The sequence below is a fragment of the Phocoena sinus genome, chromosome 21, assembly GCF_008692025.1.
Source record: "Phocoena sinus isolate mPhoSin1 chromosome 21, mPhoSin1.pri, whole genome shotgun sequence".
In the NCBI taxonomy this organism is placed as follows: domain Eukaryota; kingdom Metazoa; phylum Chordata; class Mammalia; order Artiodactyla; family Phocoenidae; genus Phocoena; species Phocoena sinus.
This window is the reverse complement of record NC_045783.1, coordinates 30,758,477-30,781,859: the sequence shown is the minus strand read 5'-3', so window position 1 is coordinate 30,781,859 and position 23,383 is coordinate 30,758,477. Positions and strand designations below refer to the sequence as shown.

General features: G+C 39.2%; 1 protein-coding gene across 3 annotated transcripts in view; it reads right to left on the bottom strand.

The window, feature by feature from the left end:
• ADAM9 (ADAM metallopeptidase domain 9) overlaps nt 1–23,383 on the bottom strand; it is a 103,294-nt gene that overhangs the window by 76,528 nt on the left and 3,383 nt on the right. For all 3 annotated transcript variants that reach the window (XR_004347880.1, XM_032618537.1, XM_032618538.1), the window contains exons 2-3: nt 16,387–16,484; nt 13,767–13,825 (exon numbers count right to left, since the gene is read on the bottom strand). Coding sequence is in view for 2 of the 3 variants with exons in the window: in XM_032618537.1 (XP_032474428.1) it covers nt 13,767–13,825; nt 16,387–16,484 (157 nt within the window). In the remaining variant the exon portion in view is untranslated. The remainder of the gene's footprint in view (nt 1–13,766; nt 13,826–16,386; nt 16,485–23,383) is intronic.

Below are 23,383 nucleotides of genomic sequence, written 5' to 3'. Positions count from 1 at the left end.
AAAAAACCTTACAAATAAATCCATCCAATAGTAGCCAGTTTTGACCACACAAGGAAAGATTCCTTTTCCAAGGTCCCTTTTCCACAAACTTTCTTTAGAAATTTTCTTACATCACTCAGTTTTTGTCCTACATTTTTCTTCTTTCTCATTCTGGAACAACCATTCATTCTACTTTGGGACAAAATTATCCTCTCTTACCCTTAGCAAAACTTATCTTTCATACCCTTCCTTATCAAAAATATACCTTATATTTTCCTTGTATACAGTTTGTTTTCTTTACCCTTATTATTCCTAGTGGTTTCATTTATTTATATTGATTAGATTTTTTAATCATTAGTAACTCTAATTTTCAGTAAAAACTAGGAAGCAGGCAATTGCAAACTGTCTGCTACATACTATCATTCTGTAATAATGATACATTATTTCATAATTTCTAGAGATGTGTCTTTTTCACAGTACAATTCCTCATGCTTACTAACAGACCTAAATATATTTAGCTTCTCTATACCATATGAAAACAAGATGCCAAAAGTAAATAAAATTAAATTTCTCTTCAGCAATTAATATTTCAATATTTTATCTTATTTGGAAATTATGTAGTCAATGATTATCCATCTTTGACTTAAGTTCGTATAGCTTTAAGGTTTCAAGTTATGAAAAAAATGTTTGAAACTATTTTTCAGGAGGCATAAAACATAATTACCATTGAAAAGTTCATTTATAAACTTTTAGTCCACTTATATCTATTTAATTTACTTGTTCTGAACAATTATACTTGAATTACTCATGAAAATTTCATGAGCCATTAATTAAACAAAGCTAGCCATCCATCATCTTAAGTTGTTTTTCTTGTTGACAAGTCACGCAAGTATCAAAATAAAAAATCACAAAAGCGAAGAACAAAAAATTATATATTTGTGGTTCTTGCCTCTTTTTTTTTAACTGCCATGCTTGACATCAAGCAATTCCTTTTTATTATATCTTTTGCTCTAAGGGTTGATTTATAATTTATAATCTTAAATATCTGGTAGAGATAACATAAGCTTATTTGAATAGTAAACATAGGTGGAAAAAATTGCATATCTGCATTACATATTTAAAGCCGACAACCCTGAGTTGTCAATTTATCAACAACTGTATCAACAATATAAGAACTAGCAAAAAGATTATTCAAGATCATGTGAACTTAAAAAAACTTGGGTTAGTTTCTGTATTCCTGAGTGTTTTAAGAACATAATTTATCTAAGTGCTCATTTATCTCTAAACCAATTTGAATAGAACTCTAAGGGATTTTATAAATTAATGTGATAATACCGTCCAGAGGTAGGAAACTATTACACACCTATAACATACATATATATAGAAATACATAAACATACAGACACAAATAGAGACACAAATAGAGAACTTAAGAGTTTTCATTTTAAAATTTTAGCCGTGAGTCAGTAAAACAGCAATACAATCTCATTTGTTTATCTCCACTTCGTATTTTCATCTGAATTGTCTCTGGCAAATAAAACAAGTTAAGGTCACCTGCCTACCAATACTTCTGGAGGAGACTTTTAAGATTTTCTCTTGCCGTGATATGTAATCTTCCTTTGCTGTGGTCTAAATTTTAGGCAACAGACTGAAGAGACATCTAACTGCTGTCTGGATGTTTCCAAAGCCCATGTGAGTGGACAAATCATTCAGTTCTATTTCCAAATAGCCTTTTGTTCTTCTTTTCAGACTCAGGTAGTTGCTTTCAAGGCTACCTGAGTTTCTTGAGAGCCCAATGGACGGCAAGGGACCAAAAATGGAAGTGGCTGTGGGGAGCTGAGGGGCTGCAGTGGGAGGGGAAAGTCTGACGGGTGTGCACAGAGGGATGGAGGAGGTGGCGGTTTGAAGTGGGACATATCAAAGGATCCAAGGGAACTGGGGGGAAGATTGATGGTGGTAAGAGGAGGACGGAGGAGCAGAAGCAACAGGGAGGGAGCAGTATTAGAGCAGTCAATCTGGGGAGATCTCAAGTTTCCAAAAGACGCCAACAAAGTTCCAAATTATCCTCAGCAAAACATGCCAACAAGAACAGAAGCAGACAGAGCTGGCATAGCAGAGAGTCAGCAGGATGTGAGAAGAGGTGGTTTAGTTGGCTGAGAAGTTCCAGTGGGAGAAGTCAGATCCAAAAGAGAGAACAGAGAGACTTCACACAGAGTCAGGAAGAAAGGAGTTCCAGCCCAGGACACCAGGGAGTAATCCCCATTCAGAACACAGAGCCAGGAAGACCTTCCAGCCCAGGAGGTACCTGTCGAAAGAAGCCTGGGACTATAACCCAGCTTCGGAGGGTATACTCAAAACCGTAAAAATCAAGTCAGCTTCAACAGATGTTTGTCTGGAGCAATGGTTCAGGAGTCAGAGTCACCAATGGATCCCCGATCAGTCAGTCAGGACTGAAGACAAGGGCTTCAAGGTGCATACTTAGGGTCCAGAGTGAGAGGTCGGGGAGTCCAGTGATGAATCTGATCCTATACGAGTCATGGCGCCATGACTGTCAAAGAAAAAAAATATTCAGTGACACGTGTTAAAGATGGTGAGGCTAACCTTATTCAGGACCACTGCAATGGGATTTTTTTTTTTTTTAATTTTTTTTTTGCGGTACGCGGGCCTCTCACTGTTGTGGCCTCTCCTGTTGCGGAGCACAGGCTCCAGACGCGCAGGCTCAGTGGCCATGGCTCACGGGCCCAGCCGCTCCGCGGCATGTGGGATCTTCCCGGATCGGGGCACGAACCCGTGCCCCCTGCATCGGCAGGCGGACTCTCAACCACTGCGCCACCAGGGTAGCCCTGCAATGGGATTTTACAGTGAGTGATAGAGATCAGGCTCAACTCCAAGCACAGCGTGGGCAGGTGGGAATTTGTACCCAATGATCAGGGTGGGGGTCAGTGGATGGAAAATTACTAAGATGAAACACCGCGGTGAAGGAAGCTCTGGCTAAACAGACTAACGGATTCTTACTGAAGACAGGCCACAGTGATCAGACATCACCCGAGGGGATGGTGGAAGATGAGGAATTTGATCAGATGTTGAGGGTGGGGGGGTTCTTGCTAAACTCACTTAGCAGGGTTCTTGCTAAAACTGGATTTTCCAAGGAAATGTAGACATGGACCCAGGGGAAAGGTCAGTAGCCTGACCAAAGTCTGGTCAAGCAAAGGACCTGTGTCATTTGCAGCAGCAATGGAGCAGCAGTATACTTATCTCCAAGGCTTATGGACAAGTCAGGGATGCGGGGTGCCAGCTAGTGGTTTATGAAGTAACCCTAAACCTTCTAAACTCCAGGCTCAGACTGTCTAGACTGTTTAATAGATGGAGAGATCGATGGTTTACGTGCAGTTTAATCAGTTACACAGCCGGACTTTAGCCACGTGACCAATCTAGTATAAAAGACCCCTTCGGTAAACGTGTGAAAAGGGCTACCCTGAAAAGATGATGCTTCAGTCATATCTCAGTGGTTTGTAATCTGGAGACAAAGCATATCTGTGCAACTGAAAAAGGACCCTGGGGGGCTCTGTCTGGAAGTGTTCAAACTCCTTGATGATCTCCTCTGCTTTCTTTGTCCTGATGTCCTGTACCCTTTACCTCTATGAAAGTCTCCTTGAGTGAGCTTCGGAGTAGCCCGTGGAGTTTTGAGTCCTTTCCATTATCCAACCCTGTTCAGTCACCGCCCTGTCTCTCCCCTCTCTCCCCAACACATACACACTCTTTGCTCCCTCTGGTGGTGAATTTAAAAAGAATAAACTGGAGATGGTACTTGGCTTTGCTCTGCCCTTCCTCTTCCTTGGAAGTCACTGCCTGCCAGTGGGAGCACAGATTTTGCCACGCTCCTCCAGGAGCAGGCCTGCCACCGTGCAGGCTGATGTGAGTGGAGGAATCTGCCTAACCCGGGGTTCAGGACTGGCAGGTCCATCAGGCTCTCATTCTACGGTAAATCCTCTGACCCAGCCCTCATCAATAATAAAAGTGGTATTTTGACCTCCTATCTAACTCACCCTTTTAGTTTATGTTTAAAGTTGTTGAGCACAGGCAGAGAAAAGGTGTGCTATCTTCTGCCCCACAACCCCCAGTCCCTGCCAAATAACCCAACAGAAGTAGTTATGTCCATCCCTCTGCAAGGAGGCTTCATATCTTTCAGCAAGGGATTCATGACCAAAAAAGGTTAAGACTGCCATTGTAGAAGCCCTGGGAGGAAAAAAATAAGCGCTCACTCAAACAGAGTCCCCCGTTCATTGATAGCCATAATAATAGGCTACCTACCCTAACTCTTTTTCACTAGTGATCATTAGCTTTGATGACTGCCTTTCAAAGACATTCAAAGACCTGGCCCCTCTTAACAAATGCCTGGAAAAGTACATTTGCCCACTAATTCAAGAAGGGGGAACCTTCAAGATGGTGGAGGAGTAAAACGTGGAGATCACCTTCCTCCCCACAAATACATCAGAAATACATCTACATGTGAAACAACTCCTACAGAACACGTACTGAACGCTGGCAGAAGATCTCAGACTTCCCAAAAGGAAAGAAACTCCCCATGTACCTGGGTAGGGAAAAAGAAAAAAGAAAAAACAGAGACAAAAGAATAGGGATGGGACCTGCGCCTCTGGGAGGGAGCTGTGAAGGAGGAAAAGTTTCCACACACTAGGAAGCCTCTTCACTGGTAGAGATGAAGCTTCAGAGCTATGGAGGAGAGCGCAGCAACGGGGGTGCAGAGGGCAAAGTGGAGAGATTCACGCACAGAGGATCAGTGCAGACCAGCACTCACCAGGCCGAGAGGCTTTTCTGCTCGCCTGCCGGGGCAGGTGGGGGTTGGGAGCTGAGGCTCAGGCTTCAGAGGTCAGGCCCCAGGGAGAGGACTGGGGTTGGCTGCGTGAACACAGCCTGAAGGGGGCTAGTGCACCACAGCTAGCCGCGAGGGAGTCCGGGAAAAGGTCTGGACCTGCCTAAGAGGCAAGAGATCATTGTTTGGGGGTGTGCGAGGAAAGGGGATTCAGAGCACCCCCTAAACGAGCTCCAGAGACGGGTGCAAGCCGTGGCTATCAGCTTGGACCCCAGAGATGGGCATGAAACGCTAACGCTGCTGCTGCAGCCACCAAGAAGCCTGTGTGCAAGCACAGGTCACTATCCACACGCCCCCAAGGAGCCTGTGCAGCCCGCCACTGCCAGGGTCCCATGATCCAGGGACAACTTCCCCGGGAGAACGCACAGCGTGCCTCAGGCTGGTGCAACGTCACGTCGACCTCTGGCACCACAGGCTCGCCCCGCATTCCAATTATAACTACTGTACCCCTCCCACCCCCCAACCTGAATGAGCAAGAGCCCCCTAAACAGCTGCTGCTTTAACCCCCTCCTGTCTGGGTGGGAACAGATGCCTGGGGGCAACCTACACACAGAGGCGGGGCCAAAACCGAAGCTGAACCCATGAGCTGTGTGAACAGAGAAGAGAAAGGGAAATTTCTTTGTGCAGCCTCAGGAACAGCAGATTAAATCCCCACAACCAACTTGATATACCCTGCATCTGTGGAATACCCGAATAGACAACGATCATCCCAAAACTGTGGCAGTACACTTTGGGAGCAACTGGAGACTTGGGGTTTGCTGTCTGCAATTGATTTCCTTCTGATTTTTATGTTTATCTTAGCTTACTGTTTAGCATTTGTTATCATTGGTGAATTTGTTTATTCGTTTGGTTGCTCTTTTCTTTTTTCTTTTAAACTATTATTATTTTTTATAATAATTTTTTTAAATTATTATTTAATTTTTATTTTTTCTCCCTTTTCTTCTGAGCCGTGTGGCTGGCAGGGTCTTGGTGCTCCAGCCTGATGTCAGGCCTGAGCCTCTGGGTGGGAGAGGCAAATTCAGGACACTGAACCACAAGAGACCTCCCGGCCCCACATAATATCAAATGGCGAGAGCTCTCCCAGAGATCTCCGTCTCAATGCTATGACCCAGCTCCACCCAACAGCCAGTAAACTCCAGTGCTGGATGTCCCATGCCAAACAACTAGCAAGACAGGAACATAACCCCACCCATTAGCACAGAGGCTGCCTAAAATCATACTAAGTTCACAGACACCCCAAAACACGCCACCGGACGAGGTGCTGCCTACCAGAAAGACAAGATACAGCCCAACCCACCAGAACACAGGCACCAGTCCCCTCCACCAGGAAGCCTACACAACCCACTGAACCAACCTCACCCACTGTGGGCAGGAAACAAAAGCAACAGGAATTATGAGCCTGGAGCCTGAAAAAAGGAGACCCCAAACACAGTAAGTTAAACAACATAAGACAGAGAAATGAGCAGCAGAAGGAGGAGCAAGCTAAAACCCCACCAGACCAAACACATGAAGAGGAAATAGGCAGTCTACGGGAAAAATAATTCAGAGTAATGCTAGTAAAGATGATCCAAAATCTTGGAAATAGAATGTGAAAATACAAGAAACGTTTAACAAGGACTTAGAAGAACTAAAGAGCAAACAAGCAATGATAAGCAACACAATAAATGAAATTTAAAATTCTCTGCAAGGAATCAATAGCAGAATAACTGAGGCAGAAGAACGGATAAGTGACCTGGAAGATAATATAGTGGAAATAACTGCCACAGAGCAAAATAAAGAAAAAAGAATGAAAAGAATTGAGGAGAGTCTCAGAGGCCTCTGAGAAGACATTAAAGGCGCTAACATTCGAATTATACGGGTCCCAGAAGAAAAAGAGAAAAAGAAAGGGACTGAGAAAATATTTGAAGAGATTATAGTTGAAAACTTCCCTAATATGGGAAAGGAAATAGTTAATCAAGTCCAGGAAGCACAGAGAGTCCCATACCGGATAAATCCAAGGAGAAATACACCAAGACACATATTAATCAAACTGTCAAAAATTAAGTACAAAGAAAACATATTAAAAGCAGAAAGGGAAAAGCAACAAATAACATACAAGGGAATCCCCATAAGGTTAACAGCTGATCTTTAGCAGAAACTCTGCAAGCCAGAAGGGAGGGGCAGGACATACTTAAAGTGATGAAAGGGAAAAACCTACAACCAAGATTGCTCTATGCAGCAAGGATCTCATTCAGATTCAACAGACAAATTAAAACCTTTACAGACAAGCAAAATCTAAGAGTATTCAGCACCACCAAAGTAACTTTACAACAAATGCTAAAGGAACTCTTCTAGGCAGGAAACACAAGAGAAGGAAAAGACCTATCAAAACAAACCCAAAACAATTAAGAAAATGATAATAGGAACATACATATTGATAATTACGTTAAATGTAAATGGATTAAATGCTCCAACCAAAAGACATACACTGCCTTAATGGATACAAAAACAAGACCCATACATACGCTGTCTACAAGAGACCCACTTCATACGTAGGGACACATATAGACTGAAAGTGAGGGGATGGAAAAAGATATTCCATGCAAATAGAAATCAAAAGAAAGCTGGAGTAGCAATTCTCATATCAGACAAAATAGACTTTAAAATAAAGACTATTACAAGAGACAAAGAAGGACACTACATAATGATCAAGGGATCAATCCAAGAAGATATAACAATTGTTAATATTTATGCACCCAGCATAGGAGCACCTCAATACATAAGGCAAATGCTAACGGCCATAAAAGAGGAAATCAACAGTAACACAATAATAGTAGGGGACTTTAACACCCCACTTTCACCAATGGACAGATTATCCAAAATGAAAATAAATTAAGGAAACACAAACTTTAAATGACACATTAAACAAGATGGACTTACTTGATATTTATAGGACATTCCATCCAGAAAAAACAGAATACACTTTCTTCTCAAGTGCTCATGGAACATTCTCCAGGATAAATCATATCTTGGGTCACAAATCAACCCTTGGTAAATTTAAGAAAATTGAAATCATATCAAGTATCTTTTGCAAGCACAATGCTATGAGACTAGATATCAATTACAGGAAAAAAATCTGTAAAAAAATACCAAACACATGGAGGCTAAACAATACACTACTAAATAACCAAAAGATCACTGAAGAAATCAAAGAGGAAATCAACAAATACCTAGACACAAATGACAATGAAAACACGATGACCCAAAACCTATGGGATGCAGCAAAAGCAGTTCTAAGAGGGAAGTTTATAGCAATACAATCCTACCTCAAGAAACAAGAAAAATCTCAAATAAACAACCTAACCATACACCTAAAACAATCAGAGAAAGAAGAACAAAAAAAATCCCTAAGTTAGCAGAAGGGAAGAAATCATAAAGATCAGATGAGAAATAAATGAAAAAGCAATGAAGGAAATGATAGCAAAGATCAATAAAACTCAAAGCTGGTTCTTTGAGAAGATAAACAAAATTGATAAATCACTAGACACACTCACCAAGAAAAAAAGGGAGAAGACTCAAATCAATAGAATTAGAAATAAAAAAGGAGAAGTAACAACAGACACTGCAGAAATACAAAGGATCATGAGAGATTACTGCAAGCAACTATACGCCAGTAAAGTGGACAACCTGGAAAAAATGGACAAATTCTTAGAAAAGCACAACCTTCTGAGACTGAACCAGGAAGAAACAGAAAATATAAACAGAACAATCACAAGCACTGAAATTGAAACTGTGATTAGAAATTTTCCAACAAACAAAAGCCCAGGACCAGATGGCTCCACAGGCGAATTCTATCAAATATTTAGAGAAGGGCTTCCCTGGTGGCGCAGTGGTTGGGAGTCCACCTGCCGATGCAGGGGACGCGGGTTCGTGCCCCGGTCCGGGAGGATCCCACATGCCGCGGAGCGGCTGGGCCCGTGAGCCATGGCCGCTGAACCTGCGCGTCCGGAGCCTGTGCTCCGCAACGGGAGAGGCCGCAACAGTGAGAGGCCCGCGTACTGCCAAAAAAAAAAAAACAAAAAAACAAAAAAATTATTTAGAGAAGAGCTAACACCTATCCTTCTCAAACTCTTCCAAAATATACCAGAGGGAGGAACACTCCCCAACTCATTCTACGAGGCCACCATCACCCTGATACCAAAACCAGACAAAGATGTCACAAAGAAAGAAAACTACAGGCTAATATCACTGAGGAACATAGATGCAAAAATCCTCAACAAAATACTAACAAACAGAATCCAACAGAAAAAGAATCATACACCATGATCAAGTGGGGTTTATCCCAGGAACACAAGGATACTTCAATATACGTAAATCAATCAATGTGACAAACCATATTAACAAATTGAAGGAGAAAAACCATATGATCATCTCAATAGATGCAGAAAAACCTTTCAACAAAATTGAACACCTATTTATGATAAAAACCCTCCAGAAGGTAGGCATAGAGGGAACTTACCTCAATATAATAAAGGCCATATATGACAAACCCACAGCCAACATCGTCCTCAATGGTGAAAAATTGAAACCATTTCCTCTAAGAACAGGGACAAGACAAGGTTGTCCACTCTCACCACCGTTATTCAACACAGTTTTGGAAGTTTTAGCCACAGCAATCAGAGACGAAAAAGAAATAAAAGGAATCCAAGTTGGAAAAGAAGAAGTAAAGCTGTCACTGTTTGCAGACAACATGATACTATACAAAGAGAATCCTAAAGATGCTACCAGAAAACTACTAGAGTTAATCAATGAATTTGGTAAAGTAGCAGGATACAAAATTGATGCACAGAAATATCTTGCATTCCTATACACTAATGATGAGAAATCTGAAAGAGAAATTAAAGAAACACTCCCATTTACCATTGCAACAAAAAGAATAATAAACCTAGGAATAAACCTACCTAAGGAGACAAAAGACCAGTATGCAGAAAACTTTATAAGACACTGATGAAAGAAATTAAAGATGATACCAACAGATGGAGAGATATACCATGTTCTTGGATTGGAAGAATCAATATTGTGAAAATGACTCTACTACCCAAAGCAATCTACAGATTCAATGCAATCCCTATCAAACTACCAATGGCATTTTTTCACAGAACTAGAACTAAAAATTTCACAATTTGTATGGAAACACAAAAGACCCCGAATAGCCAAAGCAATCTTGAGAAAGAAAAGCAGAGCTGGAGGAATCAGGCTCCCTGACTTCAGACAATACTACAAAGCTACAGTAATCAAGACAGTATGGTACTGGCACAAAAACAGAAATATAGATTAATGGAACAGGAAAGAAAGCCCAGAGATAAACCCACGCCCATATGGTCACCTTATTTTTGATAAAGGAGGCAAGAATATACAATGGAGAGAAGACAGCCTCTTCAATAAGTGGTGCTGGGTAAAATGGACAGCTACATGTAAAAGAATGAAATTAGAACACTTCTTAACACCATACACAAAAATAAATTCAAAATGGATTAAACATCTAAATGTAAAACTCTTAGAGGAAAACATAGGCAGAACACTCTATGACATAAATCACAGCAAGATCCTTTTTGACCCACCTTCTACAGAAATGGAAATAAAAACAAAAATAAACAAATGGGACCAAATGAAACTTAAAATCTTTTGCATAGCAAAGGAAACCATAAACAAGACGAAAAGACAACCCTCAGAATGGGAGAAAATATTTGCAAATGAAGCAACTGACAAAGGATTAATCTCCAAAATTTACAAGCAGCTCATGCAGCTCAATCAAAAAAACAAACAACCTGGGCTTCCCTGGTGGCGCAGTGGTTGAGAGATCACCTGCCAATGCAGGGGACAAGCTTTCGTGCCCCGGTCCGGGAAGATCCCACATGCCGCAGAGCAGCTGGGCCCGTGAGCCATGGCCACTGAGCCTGAGCGTCCAGAGTCTATCCTCCGCAACAGGAGAGGCCACAACAGTGAGAGGCCCGCTTACCACAAAAAAACAAACAACTCAATCTAAAAATGGGCAGAAGACCTAAATAGACATTTCTCCAAAGAAGATATACAGACTGCCAACAAACACATGAAAGAATGCTCAACATCACTAATCATTAGAGAAATGCAAATCAAAACTACAATGAGGTATCACCTCACACCAGTCAGAATGGCCATCACCAAAAAAATCTACAAACAATAAATGCTGGAGAGGGTGTGGAGAAAAAGGAACCCTCTTGCACTGTTGGTGGGAATGTAAATTGATAGAGCCACTATGGAGAACAGTATGGAAGTTCCTTTAAAAAAACTAAAAATAGAACTACCATTCGACCCAGCAATCTCACTACTGGGCATATACCCTGAGAAAACCATAATTCATAAAGAGTCATGAAAAAAAAAAAAAAAAAAAAAAAAAAGAGTCATGTACCACAATGTTCATTGCAGCTCTATTTACAATAGCCAGGACGTGGAAGCAACCTAAGTGTCCATCAACAGATGAATGGATAAAGAAGATGTGGCACATATATACAATGGAATAGTACTCAGCCATAAAAAGAAACGAAATTGAGTTATTTGTAGTGAGGTGAATGGACCTAGAGTCTATCATACAGAGTGAAGTTAAGTCAGAAAGCGAAAGACAAATACCGTATGCTAATACGTATATATATGGAATCTAAAAAAAAAAAAAAAATGGTTCTGATGAACCTAGGGGCAGGACAGGAATAAAGACACAGACGTAGAGAATGGACTTGAGGACACGGGGTGTGGAAAGGGTAAGCTGAGACAAAGTGTGAGAGTGGCATGGACCTATATACACTACCAAATGTAAAACAGATAGCTAGTGGGAAGCAGCTGCATAGCACAGGGAGTTCAGCTCGGTGCTTTGTGGCCACCTAGAGGGGTGAGATAGGGATGGTGGGAGGGACACGCAAGAGGGAGGGTTTATGGGGATATATGTATACATATAGCTGATTCACTTTGTTATACAGCAAAAACTAACACAACATTGTAAAGCAATTACACTCCAACAAAGATGTTACAAAAAAAAAAGAAAAGAAAAACAGAGCATAGGAATGCAGACCAGACATCGCACATGTATATACATCACTAGCCTTACTGAGGTGGGATCAGGTAAAAACATGACAAAATGAGGAGAAGAGATTAAAAAGGGGGGTGACCATCCAAAAATGGGCAGAAGACCTAAACAGACATTTCTCCAAAGAAGATATAAAGAATGCCAACAAACACATGAAAGAATGCTCAACATCATTAATCATTAGAGAAATGCAAATCAAAACTACAATGAGATATCATCTCACACCAGTCAGAATGGCCATCATCAAAAAATCTAGAAACAATAAATGCTGGAGAGGGTGTGGAGAAAAGGGGACACTCTTGCACTGCTGGTGGGAATGTGAATTGGTTCAGCCACTATGGAGAACAGTATGGAGGTTCCTTAAAAAACTACAAATAGAATTACCATATGACCCAGCAATCCCACTACTGGGCATATACCCTGAGAAAACCAAAATTCAAAAAGAGTCATGTACCAAAATGTTCATTGCAGCTCTATTTACAATAGCCCGGAGATGGAAAGAACCTAAGCGCCCATCATCGGACGAAAGGATAAAGAAGATGTGGCACATATACACAATGGAATATTACTCAGCCTTAAAAAGAAATGAAATTGAGTTATTTGTAATGAGATGGATAGACCTAGAGTCTGTCATACAGAGTGAAGTAAGTCAGAAAGAAAAAGACAAATACCGTATGCTAACACATATATATGGAATTTAAGGGAAAAAAATGTCATGAAGAACCTAGGGATAAGACAGGAATAGAGGCGCAGACCTACTGGAGAACGGACTTGAGGATATGGGGAGGGGGAAGGGTGAGTTTTGACAGGGCGAGAGAGAGTCATGGACATATACACACTAACAAACGTAGTAAGGTAGATAGCTGGGGGGAAGCAGCCGCAAGGCACAGGGATTTTAGCTCGGGGCTTTGGGACAGCCTGGAGGGGTGGGATGGGGAGAGTGGGAGGGAGGGAGACGCAAGAGGGAAGACACTTGGGAGCATATGTATATGTATAGCTGATTCACTTTGTTATAAAGCAGAAACTAACACACCATTGTAAAGCAATTATACCCCAATAAAGATGTTAAAAAAAAAAAAAAAAAAAAAGAAAAGCACAAAAAAAAAAAAAAAGGGGGGTGAGAAACCACTGCTATGGACTGAATGTTTTGTCCCCCTCCCAAAATCCTTATGTTGAAGCCCTAACCCCCAGAGTGGCTGTATTTGGAGATGTGGCCACCTAAGGAAGTTATGGTTAAATGAGGTCATAAGGCGGACCCCTGAGCCAACAGGATTAGCATCCTCACAAGAAGAGAAGCCAGAGAGCTCGCTCATCCATCTACCCCGCTTCCTGTGCACACAGGCCAAGGAGAGGTCATGCGAGCACTGGCCAGAAGGTGGCCATCTGCAACCCAAGAAGAGAGCCCTCCCCAGACACTAACCCTGCTGGCACCTTGATCTTGGACTTCCAGTCCTGTGAGAAAATACATGTCTGTTGTTTACATCTGTAGCACTTTGCTGTGGCAGCTCTAGCAGACTGATAAAACTACTAAAGACTTCTTTACCCCCTGCTCAGCTGTTTCTTGGGCCGATCATGATTTTAAAGTTTTCTTAAATACAACTTTCTCTTCCTTTAATTTAGATTTATTTTCCTTTGCTCTAATGTCAATGGAAATGCAAAATAGTATGGCTTTTTCCATACATCTACTCTTATTATTCTCGCCTTTTTATCAATCTACTAAGCAATATCTAACTAGAAAAGATACCCATATAGCACTGAAAAAAAAATTACTGAAAAGCCAAAGTAAATTAAATTTCTTACTTATTCCTTTCCAAGTGAATAATATGCTCTTTTCCTTCAGCTTGAATGACATAAGATACCTAAATGCACAAAGGAGAAAAGAAGAATAAAACACTATCTTCTAAATAACTTTTCAACAACAGAAATTCCATCCTGAATGAAAATAACTTGGTACTGACTAGAACTATTTTATGAAAGAACCTTAAATATACTCGTAAATCATAAAAATATATCTATCATCCCTACCTTTCTTTAATAAACTACTGTGGAAAACGACCTGCATGTTTATCTAAACTCTTCTTAAATTCATTTATAATTGAGCTATAACTTAAGGGATTATTTTTACTAAGTCCATCCCTGTATTACCTATAGTATAAAGTAGTTCTTCCTTTCATTTTAAATGAAATGAACCTCTTAGTTTCAAAAGATATTCCCTCATTCTGGTTAGACGAAATTAATAGCCTTTTATGATTTTATATCTTCACATGGCTCAACACATTTCATCGCTTCTAAACAGACTTTCCCCCCTCACGTGAACATCTTTGAAATCCGGATACATCGTACAGAGGCAGAGCAGTCTAACTGGTAGCACTCTGTTCCTTTCTTAATTCGTGGTACATTAAATAACAGTGTGATGAGGCAACTTACACTTACACATCCTCAGCTTGTGGGATCCTCTTCTCTACCTCAAACGCTAAAATAACTTGCCCAGTGACTCACTGTTTCATTAGCAAGAAGCACTTTAATGTGATCTCTAGAACCAGGGGATTCAACTTTGCCATAATTCTAATAAAAAAGACAGTCATGGAGGGACTCAACAAATAATAATAGTATCAGGAGTGTCCTCTTATTCTCCCTACTGTTTCTGGACTCTAAGTGAGTGTTTTGCCAAGAAACAGCAGGATCTCCTTTCCTAGGGCACTTCAACATCTGACTTCTAAGGCCAAGACTGAGATCCAGGTCCTGGGGTTCTGCTTCCACATCCTGTGTGGGGACCTCGGGACTCTGCCATCTACCTCTTTCTCCACTGAGGCATCAAAAATACCAAGCTCCTTCCAACGCCACAGTTTTGGAGTGTGCATTTCTATCTTTTCTGCTCTTGGACAAACATAGGACGTAAAAACATCACTGTCATCTCCTCTGAGAAGAATTCTGAGAATCTGAGAATTGTTTTGTGATATTACATTCTTCCCCCAAACAGCTGCCTGGGTTGCTCATTCCCTTCCTTCTGGTCTTTGCTCTGCTCCAGGGTTGCCTTCTTAGTAAAGTCTTCCCGGGCTGTCCTATTAAAAAACACAAACCATCCTACCCCCTCATCCCCACCCCCAATTCCAACATTCCCAACCCCCTCCCTACTTTAATTTTCCCCATAGCACTTCTTACCATCTTAGGTAATCTCTATTATTAATCTATATTGCTTATTTGTCTCCTCCTCTCCTCCCACGAGAATGGAAGCTCCACAGGGGCATGGAGTTTGTTTTGTTCACTGCCATATCCCCAGTGCTTAAACAGTGCTTCCACGTCTTCCCCAAATATTTATCAGGGTGCCTGCAGGACATTTACTACAATCCCAAGTATCTATGTGTGCAGTGTTGATAAAGGTCATCAGAGACACAATAAAGTAGAAAACATCGTCCCTGTGCTGCTAAGTGAAGAAAAGGGGAAAAATAACAATGAAAACATAAATTAATTCTACTCTAAAGGCAAAACAAAAATCAAAGAGTAGAATGTCCAGTTCAAAACAAGGAAAAATTATAAACTGTTCCACTGGAAGGAGATCTTAGAGTCATATATTCCTTACTTATAAAGAAGTAAATGAAGACGAATGATCTACCCAATTCGTGGTAGCACCCAGAGGGAGGGCTAAAGCTAAAAGCTCCTGACGCTAACTCCAATGTTCTCTTCACTATGCCTAGTCCCTAAACAATGGACAAGCTGCCTTATCGTTAGAAATATATCGGCAATTCAGAGGTAATAAGCTAAACTCTCTATCCTTCATCACCTGTTACTGTTAAACTATAATAAAGTTAAATTATACTTCTATAAAGTTGAAGGGTTTGCAAAGTCAGTTGATATCCAAATATATTATTTCTGAGCTTTACAGTAAGAGAAAAATAGTATAAAAATTAATTTTTGTGCATTGGTTACCCTGTTAGCATATTATGTTTCTTCTGATATGGAGATAAAACTCACTTTTGAGCAAACATTCCCAGATATGAAATACATGCATATAACACACTACTATTCTCCAGTGTCAGTAAAGATACAGCATGTAGTACTCTACCTATCACACACTGAGAGAGAGGTGAATTCTTATTCTTATGACAAGACCACTGTAACCACCACCAGTCAGGTAAGGGTCAGAAATCTATGTAACCAGCATCCTACCCTGGTCATAGAATTTTACTTAACTGATTATTTCATCCTCTTATGTTTCAAGTTGATTATTTTGTCTTTAAAAAAAAAAAAAAAAGCTACTAAGGATCAGTATGTCACTTTACTAGAATAATGTCCAATGGACACCAGTGCCGTAATCACTGGCTGACATTACTCACTGAACCAATCACTCCTGAAAATAACACCCCTGTCTTAAAAAAAAGTGAAATTTAAATACATATATATTTCTCAAGAGATAACTTACCTGCTCTGAGTAGGGCCTAGGGGCTTCTCTTCTTTCTCTAGTTAATCTCCAAGGAGTTATTATTTCATAAGAAGAGAGATGGGAGGTCTGTTGAAAGCCTACAGAAAAGGGAATAACAAACATTATACAACAACTGAACCTGAAAAACTACATGTCCTAAAATACAATGGAAATCAAAAGCTGAATGTTCAATTCATAGAAAAATCATCTGATGTTCCCACACTAAAATATATATAGTTTTATACAAAGTTTTATAGGAAAATAGCAATATACTAGATAAGTATGAGGGGGAAGAAATGTATTTCTTAAAAAAGGATGTCAGCCTTTATCCAAACAGTATATACACAGCAATCATTTTCAAACAATTTTTAGCTATAAACCCTAATCCCTTGTCTTAAAAGAAATCTTAAGGCATAAACACAAGGAAAAAACTGCTCCGGTGGGGAAATGGAGGGAAGGCATCTAGAACCTGGCACCGTTTACTACTGTCTCTTTTCCCACCCTCACCCAACATGAATGATACCCTGAGATGGTACGGGGATACTTACTATACGGCCAAGGACAATAAGAGGGAAAAGTTACTTTTAATGCCTGATGGATTAACTCTAATAAATACATACCTAACAATGTAGCAATTATCTCCAATGAAATTACTGCCACTAATCTGTCCTAAAAAGTTGAATAGATAAAATGTATTAAAAATAAAGTACTCAGAACCATCATGCAAGACTTCCTCCCAATTCCAATCCTGTATAGCTCATTACACAGTGGAGTCACGTCTGAGTGGGGCCTGGGTTCTAAACTCATCACTTGAGAGGGGAGAGGGATAAACTAGGAGTGTGGGATTCACTGATACACACCACTATATGTAAAACAGATAAACAACAGGGACCTACTGAAAAGAACCTGAAAAAGAATGAATATATGTATATGTATAACTGAATCACTTTGCTGTACACCTGAAACTAACACAACATTGTAGATTAACTATAATCCAATAGAATTAAAAAAAAAAAAAAAAACCAAGGACCTACCATATAGCACAGGGAACTATATTCAATATCTTATAATAATCTATACTGGAAAATAATCTTAAAAATAATATATATATATATATATATATAAAAAACTGAATCACTTTGCTGTACACTTGAAACCAATACAATATTGTACATCAACTATACCTCAATGAAAAAAAATAATAAATCTACCTAAAAAAATTAAAATGAAAATAAATAAGTAAATAAAACAATGAGCAGAAAGCCATGTTGATTCATTGCATTGAAGCAGTCAAGCAGGATTTATGTATAAATACAAAGTTTTAGTGTTAGGTTTCCATTTTGTATTTTTGAAATTATCAAAGGTATTAAATAATCATATATTATTTAAAAAATAAGATAACTAGAAAAAAAGTAAAGTCATCACTTAAGCAAAATTTGGGTATAATTAAAATGGCCCATTCAAATCCCTTAGGAAGGCACACCCCATGTTGGCATCTGATACAGTCTCTCAATACATCCAACACATCTCTTCTTCCTCCAGCATAACTGCCAATGATGGCATGTCAGTTTGTTCAGAGAACTTGACGAAGTAGATGGTCACCATCTAAGGACCACGGATGAAAAACCTCTATCTCTATATATCTCCATATACCAAAACCACATTTGTTATGAGGAGGCTTGAGAATGGCATACACAAACAGAAACACTGAGGGAAGAACAGATTCACGGCTTCTACTCAGTGGGGATCAATTCAGGAAATAAATTCATTAAGTAGAATTTCTTGAACAAATAAATGCCATGAAAAGGAGGAAGAGGGGACCATTATAAATTAAAAGAGCCATATAACCAAATGAAATATCTGGACCTATCTGGATCCTAATTAAAATAAATCAACAGAAAAAAAAAAATTCTGAGACAACCAGGGAAATTTTATAGATATGTGATCTGTATAGATATGTGATGATCTTGAGGAATTAGTGTTAATTTTTTAAAGTGTAATAAGCATATTGTGGGTAATGTTTTCTTTAAAAGTCCTTATGTCATAGAGATTCATTCTGAATATTCAAGGGCAACATGATATGACATCCAGGATTTGCATCAAAATAATCCAGTGTGCGTTTGAGGGATGAGATATATATGAAACTATATTAAAACTGGGTAATGGGTACAGAGGAGTTCATTACTCTTCTCTCTACTGTTTTGTATGTTTAAAATTTTCAATAGTAAAATAATTATTTTTTAAGTAGTTATCTATAGGGAGTGGGATGAGAGGAGAGACTTTTCACTTTATAAGCTCTGTATTATTTACAGTGTCTATGAAACATTACAATTATAACATATATCATATATATGAGACTATAAGATGTGTCATAACAAACATGTAAGTATCATAAGTAAATGTACCAAACTTGTTTAAAGCAGCTACCACGATGGAATAGAACCAGAGAGTAATGAGATAAGGACTCAGACTTTATTTCCTGTACTCATGCATGTCCGTATTGTTTGAATTTGTTTTTATAATGAGTATTTTGAACCCCAAATTACCATTGAAATTAAAAGGGGGAAAAAGGAGTGTTTCTTCAATTAAAAAAGAAAAGCACAAACTATTTAAAGTACTGATTATCTACTATCTCAACACCTCCTGTCTTCCCATCAGCCTCATTAACCTCGCATCCAGACTATGATACCTTCTCACTCCCACTCTCTCCTCTCCTTTGGATCCAAGTTCATTCACTCCTTAATTGCCTTATGCCTCTCAGATTTCTCAAATGCAGATTAAAATGAAGGATCTTCACCTAACCTTCCACAAGCTAACACTGTACATAAAAATGTCTATAACCTTGTCTAGTTTGGAATTTTTAAAGATACAATGTAAACAGGAAAATATAAATTAAATCTCATTCAGTACAACATGTCATACTAACACTCCGCAAACTCTTTACCCATCAACCCCTTAAATCTTATTAGGCATAACATACCATCTAAATGGGGCTTCACGTCATTACATAAAAATACCAGAAATAGACTCCAATACTCACAAAAGCAACCAGGGGCTGGCTGATCTAAGGCATACTTACGACATACTATGATAAAATATCCTTCAGATATTTGGAGTTGCCAAATGGGAGCCGTGTCAAAAGAAATCTGTGGCCTTGATAGAAGCAGGCTTCAAATCACTAAGTAGAAATATCCTTCATCCTAAATTAACTGAGGTACAGGACTATTTCCTCACCCAGGATAAACCTTTCAAGGACCTTCAGTTTTCTCAAATTCCTAAAAACACAAATTTCAATATTATCCTTAATATTTTCCTTTTAGATCATGGTAATTTGTTCAACTACTAAGACAGTCACTCTAGAAGTAATGGCAGGAACAGATGGCAGGAATAAATGCTTTCAGTGAGTTACAGAGGAGAAGCTCTGTGTGATAAAAAAAAGTCAATCATCCTGTGCATTTATATGCAACTTCCTATGATTCTATAATTATTTCAAAATAAAAGATTTCTTAAGTAAATCCTTACAGGCAGGGATTAAAATGTTAATAGGCTCAGGCAACTCTTGTACTAGAAGCTAAACAATATGCAACTAAACTGAAATCTTTTCATCACAACTCAGAAGCAAACATCACAGAGAAAAAGAAATGCCTCAGAAAAGACAACTACAAATGAGCAGGCACATATTTAAAGAGCTCTCATTTTGAAACATGTTAAGTGACTTTATAAGGTCACATAGCTAGTTTCAGGCCAGGACTGAAGCTATGGATCTTTTACCAAGATTGTTAGAGAAGAATGAAAGTCCAATAAAGGAATATAAGACACATTCTATCCTTTCTCCCATTTTAATGCACAATTCTTGTTTTGAAAAAAACATTAAAATGAATCTTTTATTTTTTAAAGGCTTTCAAAATTATACCGCCCCAAAATAACTTCTATTTACATATGAGAGCTGTTATTCTGATACTGACTTCTTGGTTTTAAAATCCAAGGATCCACTTTCTGAATGCCATAGGAGTTCCAAAACATCATAAGAAATGCACATATTTTGGTTATGTCATTGAAAAACAATATACACTGGTTGTATGAAACCCCTTCTTCCTGTATTTTTTCAACATTCCTTCATCCCTAGTCCTGGCTTATTTTTATTCTTTTTCCCGTTCATACCTTGCATAGATTTTCCCCAAATTCCTTTTATTTTTTGTTTTTAATTCCAAATAGTAGCACTTTCTCATGGGAATCTAAAGATCAAGTTTCCCATGTCACTATAAAGGACGTGCATCAACATTATTTGTACTATAAAGCTTCAGCCTCAGCACTATTGACATTTGAGGCCAGAAAATTCTTTGCTGTGGGTGTTTTTCTGTGCAATGTATGATAGTTAGGAGCATCCCTGACCTCTACCCACCACTGGCCAGAAGCACCACCAGTGTGACAACTAAAACTATCTTCCAGATGCCTTCTGGGGGCAAAATCACCCCCCCTGAAAACCACTGGTATAGAGTTCACAATGAAAACTAAAATCTTAATACAATCAGCTCCATGGAAAATACAAACTATTTTATCAGAATTTGACAGAATTTGATGCACACCATCAAAAGTCACATTACTAGAAAACATGGGCTGGAGATAAAAGTAAGAGTTGAGGGCTTCCCTGGTGGTGCAGTGGTTAAGAATCCGCTTGCCAATGCAGGAGACATGGGTTCCAGCCCTGGTCTGGGAAGATCCCACACACCACGGAGCACCTAAGCCCGCGTGCCACAACTTCTGAGCCTGAGCTCTAGAGCCTGCGAGCCACAACTACCAAGCCCGCGCACCACAACTACTGAAGCCCACGCACGTAGAGCCCGTGCTCCACAAGAGAAGCCACCGCAATGAGAAGCCTGTGCACCGCAATGAAGAGTAGCTCCCGCTCGCCACAACTAGAGAAAGCCCGTGCACAGCAACGAAGACCCAACACAGCCAAAAATAAATAAATAAAATAATAAATAAATGTATTAAAAAATAAGAGTTGAAACATGAAACTTAAAGTGCCTTAAATTTAGTAAAAGGAAGAAAAAGGTGTTAGTTGCACTTCTTTCTTCCTTTAACTCCTTAGATATTTTTACGTACTGTGTTTTGGAGGAAGCCTAAATACATGTTTTGTAATAGCATCTGAGAAACTGAGTCCCCCTAAAAATGAGTCCCCTTACTTAGTTTATGATTAATCTCTCTATTCAAAACTTTATCCCCTTTCTTGCCCTCTCTGACCTCAATCCTGTGCTAACTGAACACTAATCAACCAGAGTTAGATGACTGAGATTGCTATCGTTGATAACATCATTATGTGCCTAAAACTGCTATTGTAGATACTATCATTCACGTACAAACTCAGGTTGCTTCTCCAGGGCAAGATGCCCTCATAGACCCCCAGCCATGGACCACCTGGTCAGAGAACGTAAACCAGAGGCATTCTGACTCCCAAAACCAGGATTAAGAAATGTCAGAAGATGATGATTAATCCCAGCATCTTTGTTCTTCCCCTTTAAAAAAAACAAAACAAAACACTTCACTCAAAAAGCCAAGCTGGAGTGGATCTGAGACTTATCTTCCACTCTCTTGCTTGGCGCCCTGCAACATACCCTTACTTTGCTGCAAACACCCGCTGTCAGAGTTTGGCTTTCTGTGCCCTGGACACAGAAGCCCTTCCTCGGTTACAACTGTAGACGGATATAAGTTAAAAGAATTCTACCTAATTGCAAAGCAAACAAATGTAAACCCTCAGCCAAGGGCTTTTCTCCTTTCCTTCCCACCTATTGTGTAAACAAAGAACCACGCTTAAGTACTTTCACTATAGAAAATAAACCTGGGTTTCACATACAAGATGAAGAAGATAATTCTGTTGTCTGAGTTATTTCTTGAAGAGAAATTGCAATTAGATCCATAAATTGCTGTATTTTGGGCCATATCTTTCCATTCCATTCACAAGGTCAGTGCCCAGTAAACATATATTATATATTAATAGCTATCTTCAAACATAATTATAATTTCCACTGTTACGTCCTACATTCTGACATTTTTTGCGTTATAATTTGTTTTTACATTTACTCAGTTTTACATTTAAAAAGAAATAGGGCTTTTGCTATTGTTTGTTTGTAAGTGGCCCTTTGGGAAAAACACTCACCATTTATAAGATTTAATGCCCTAAAGAATTTAAATTCCTCTACCAAGGAATTTAAGTTTCTTGAAACCAAGGATGGTACCTTACTCATCCCCTATTTCCTGCACTGGTACAGTAGATATTCAACAAATGTATTGAGTAAATGACCTCTTTTGATCTTTACAGCTATACATACATAGATCTCATAATTGCAAATTATCCTATACAACCTAAAATAAGCTTTACTTTTTATGATTAGCATCTTTCATATCAATTTTCCACAAATCCTCACGGCCCACAATTTGTCATGTTAATACAATGCCACATTTCACTGTATTACTCTGGAATTGACTGCTTACCCTCCCCTCGGAAGCAGCCAATGTGTCAATGGATGTGGAAGAGGCTCTCCCAGGCTCTCCTAGTATGAGAGTTCTTAGGGGCTACTAAAGGAAGGGGTACGGGGAACCTTCCAAAAATGAGTTAAGCCATAAAAAAATCTCATTAAAAGGAAAATGTGTCAAAGGGAAAGAAGCATTTCCCATGTATGGGAATGGGTTTTATCCTACAGTAGAACAAATGTTTGGCAGTGACATCATTTTTACTTATTATAAGCTGAAATACTCTAATTCTTACGTTAAAATCAACATAAACCGATATGAAAACAACTGCATATTTAATAACTGACCAAAGTATTTATAAGTGAACTTCTCAGGTTCCCTAACTCATACTTGAAGGGTGCGATTCAAGCAGTACCCGACACATGATCATTTTGGGGAAAACGATTTGAAATAACACTTTCACAAAATGAAAAATAAACTACAATAATATATGAACAAGACTATACAATTCAAAGTGCAATTCAAT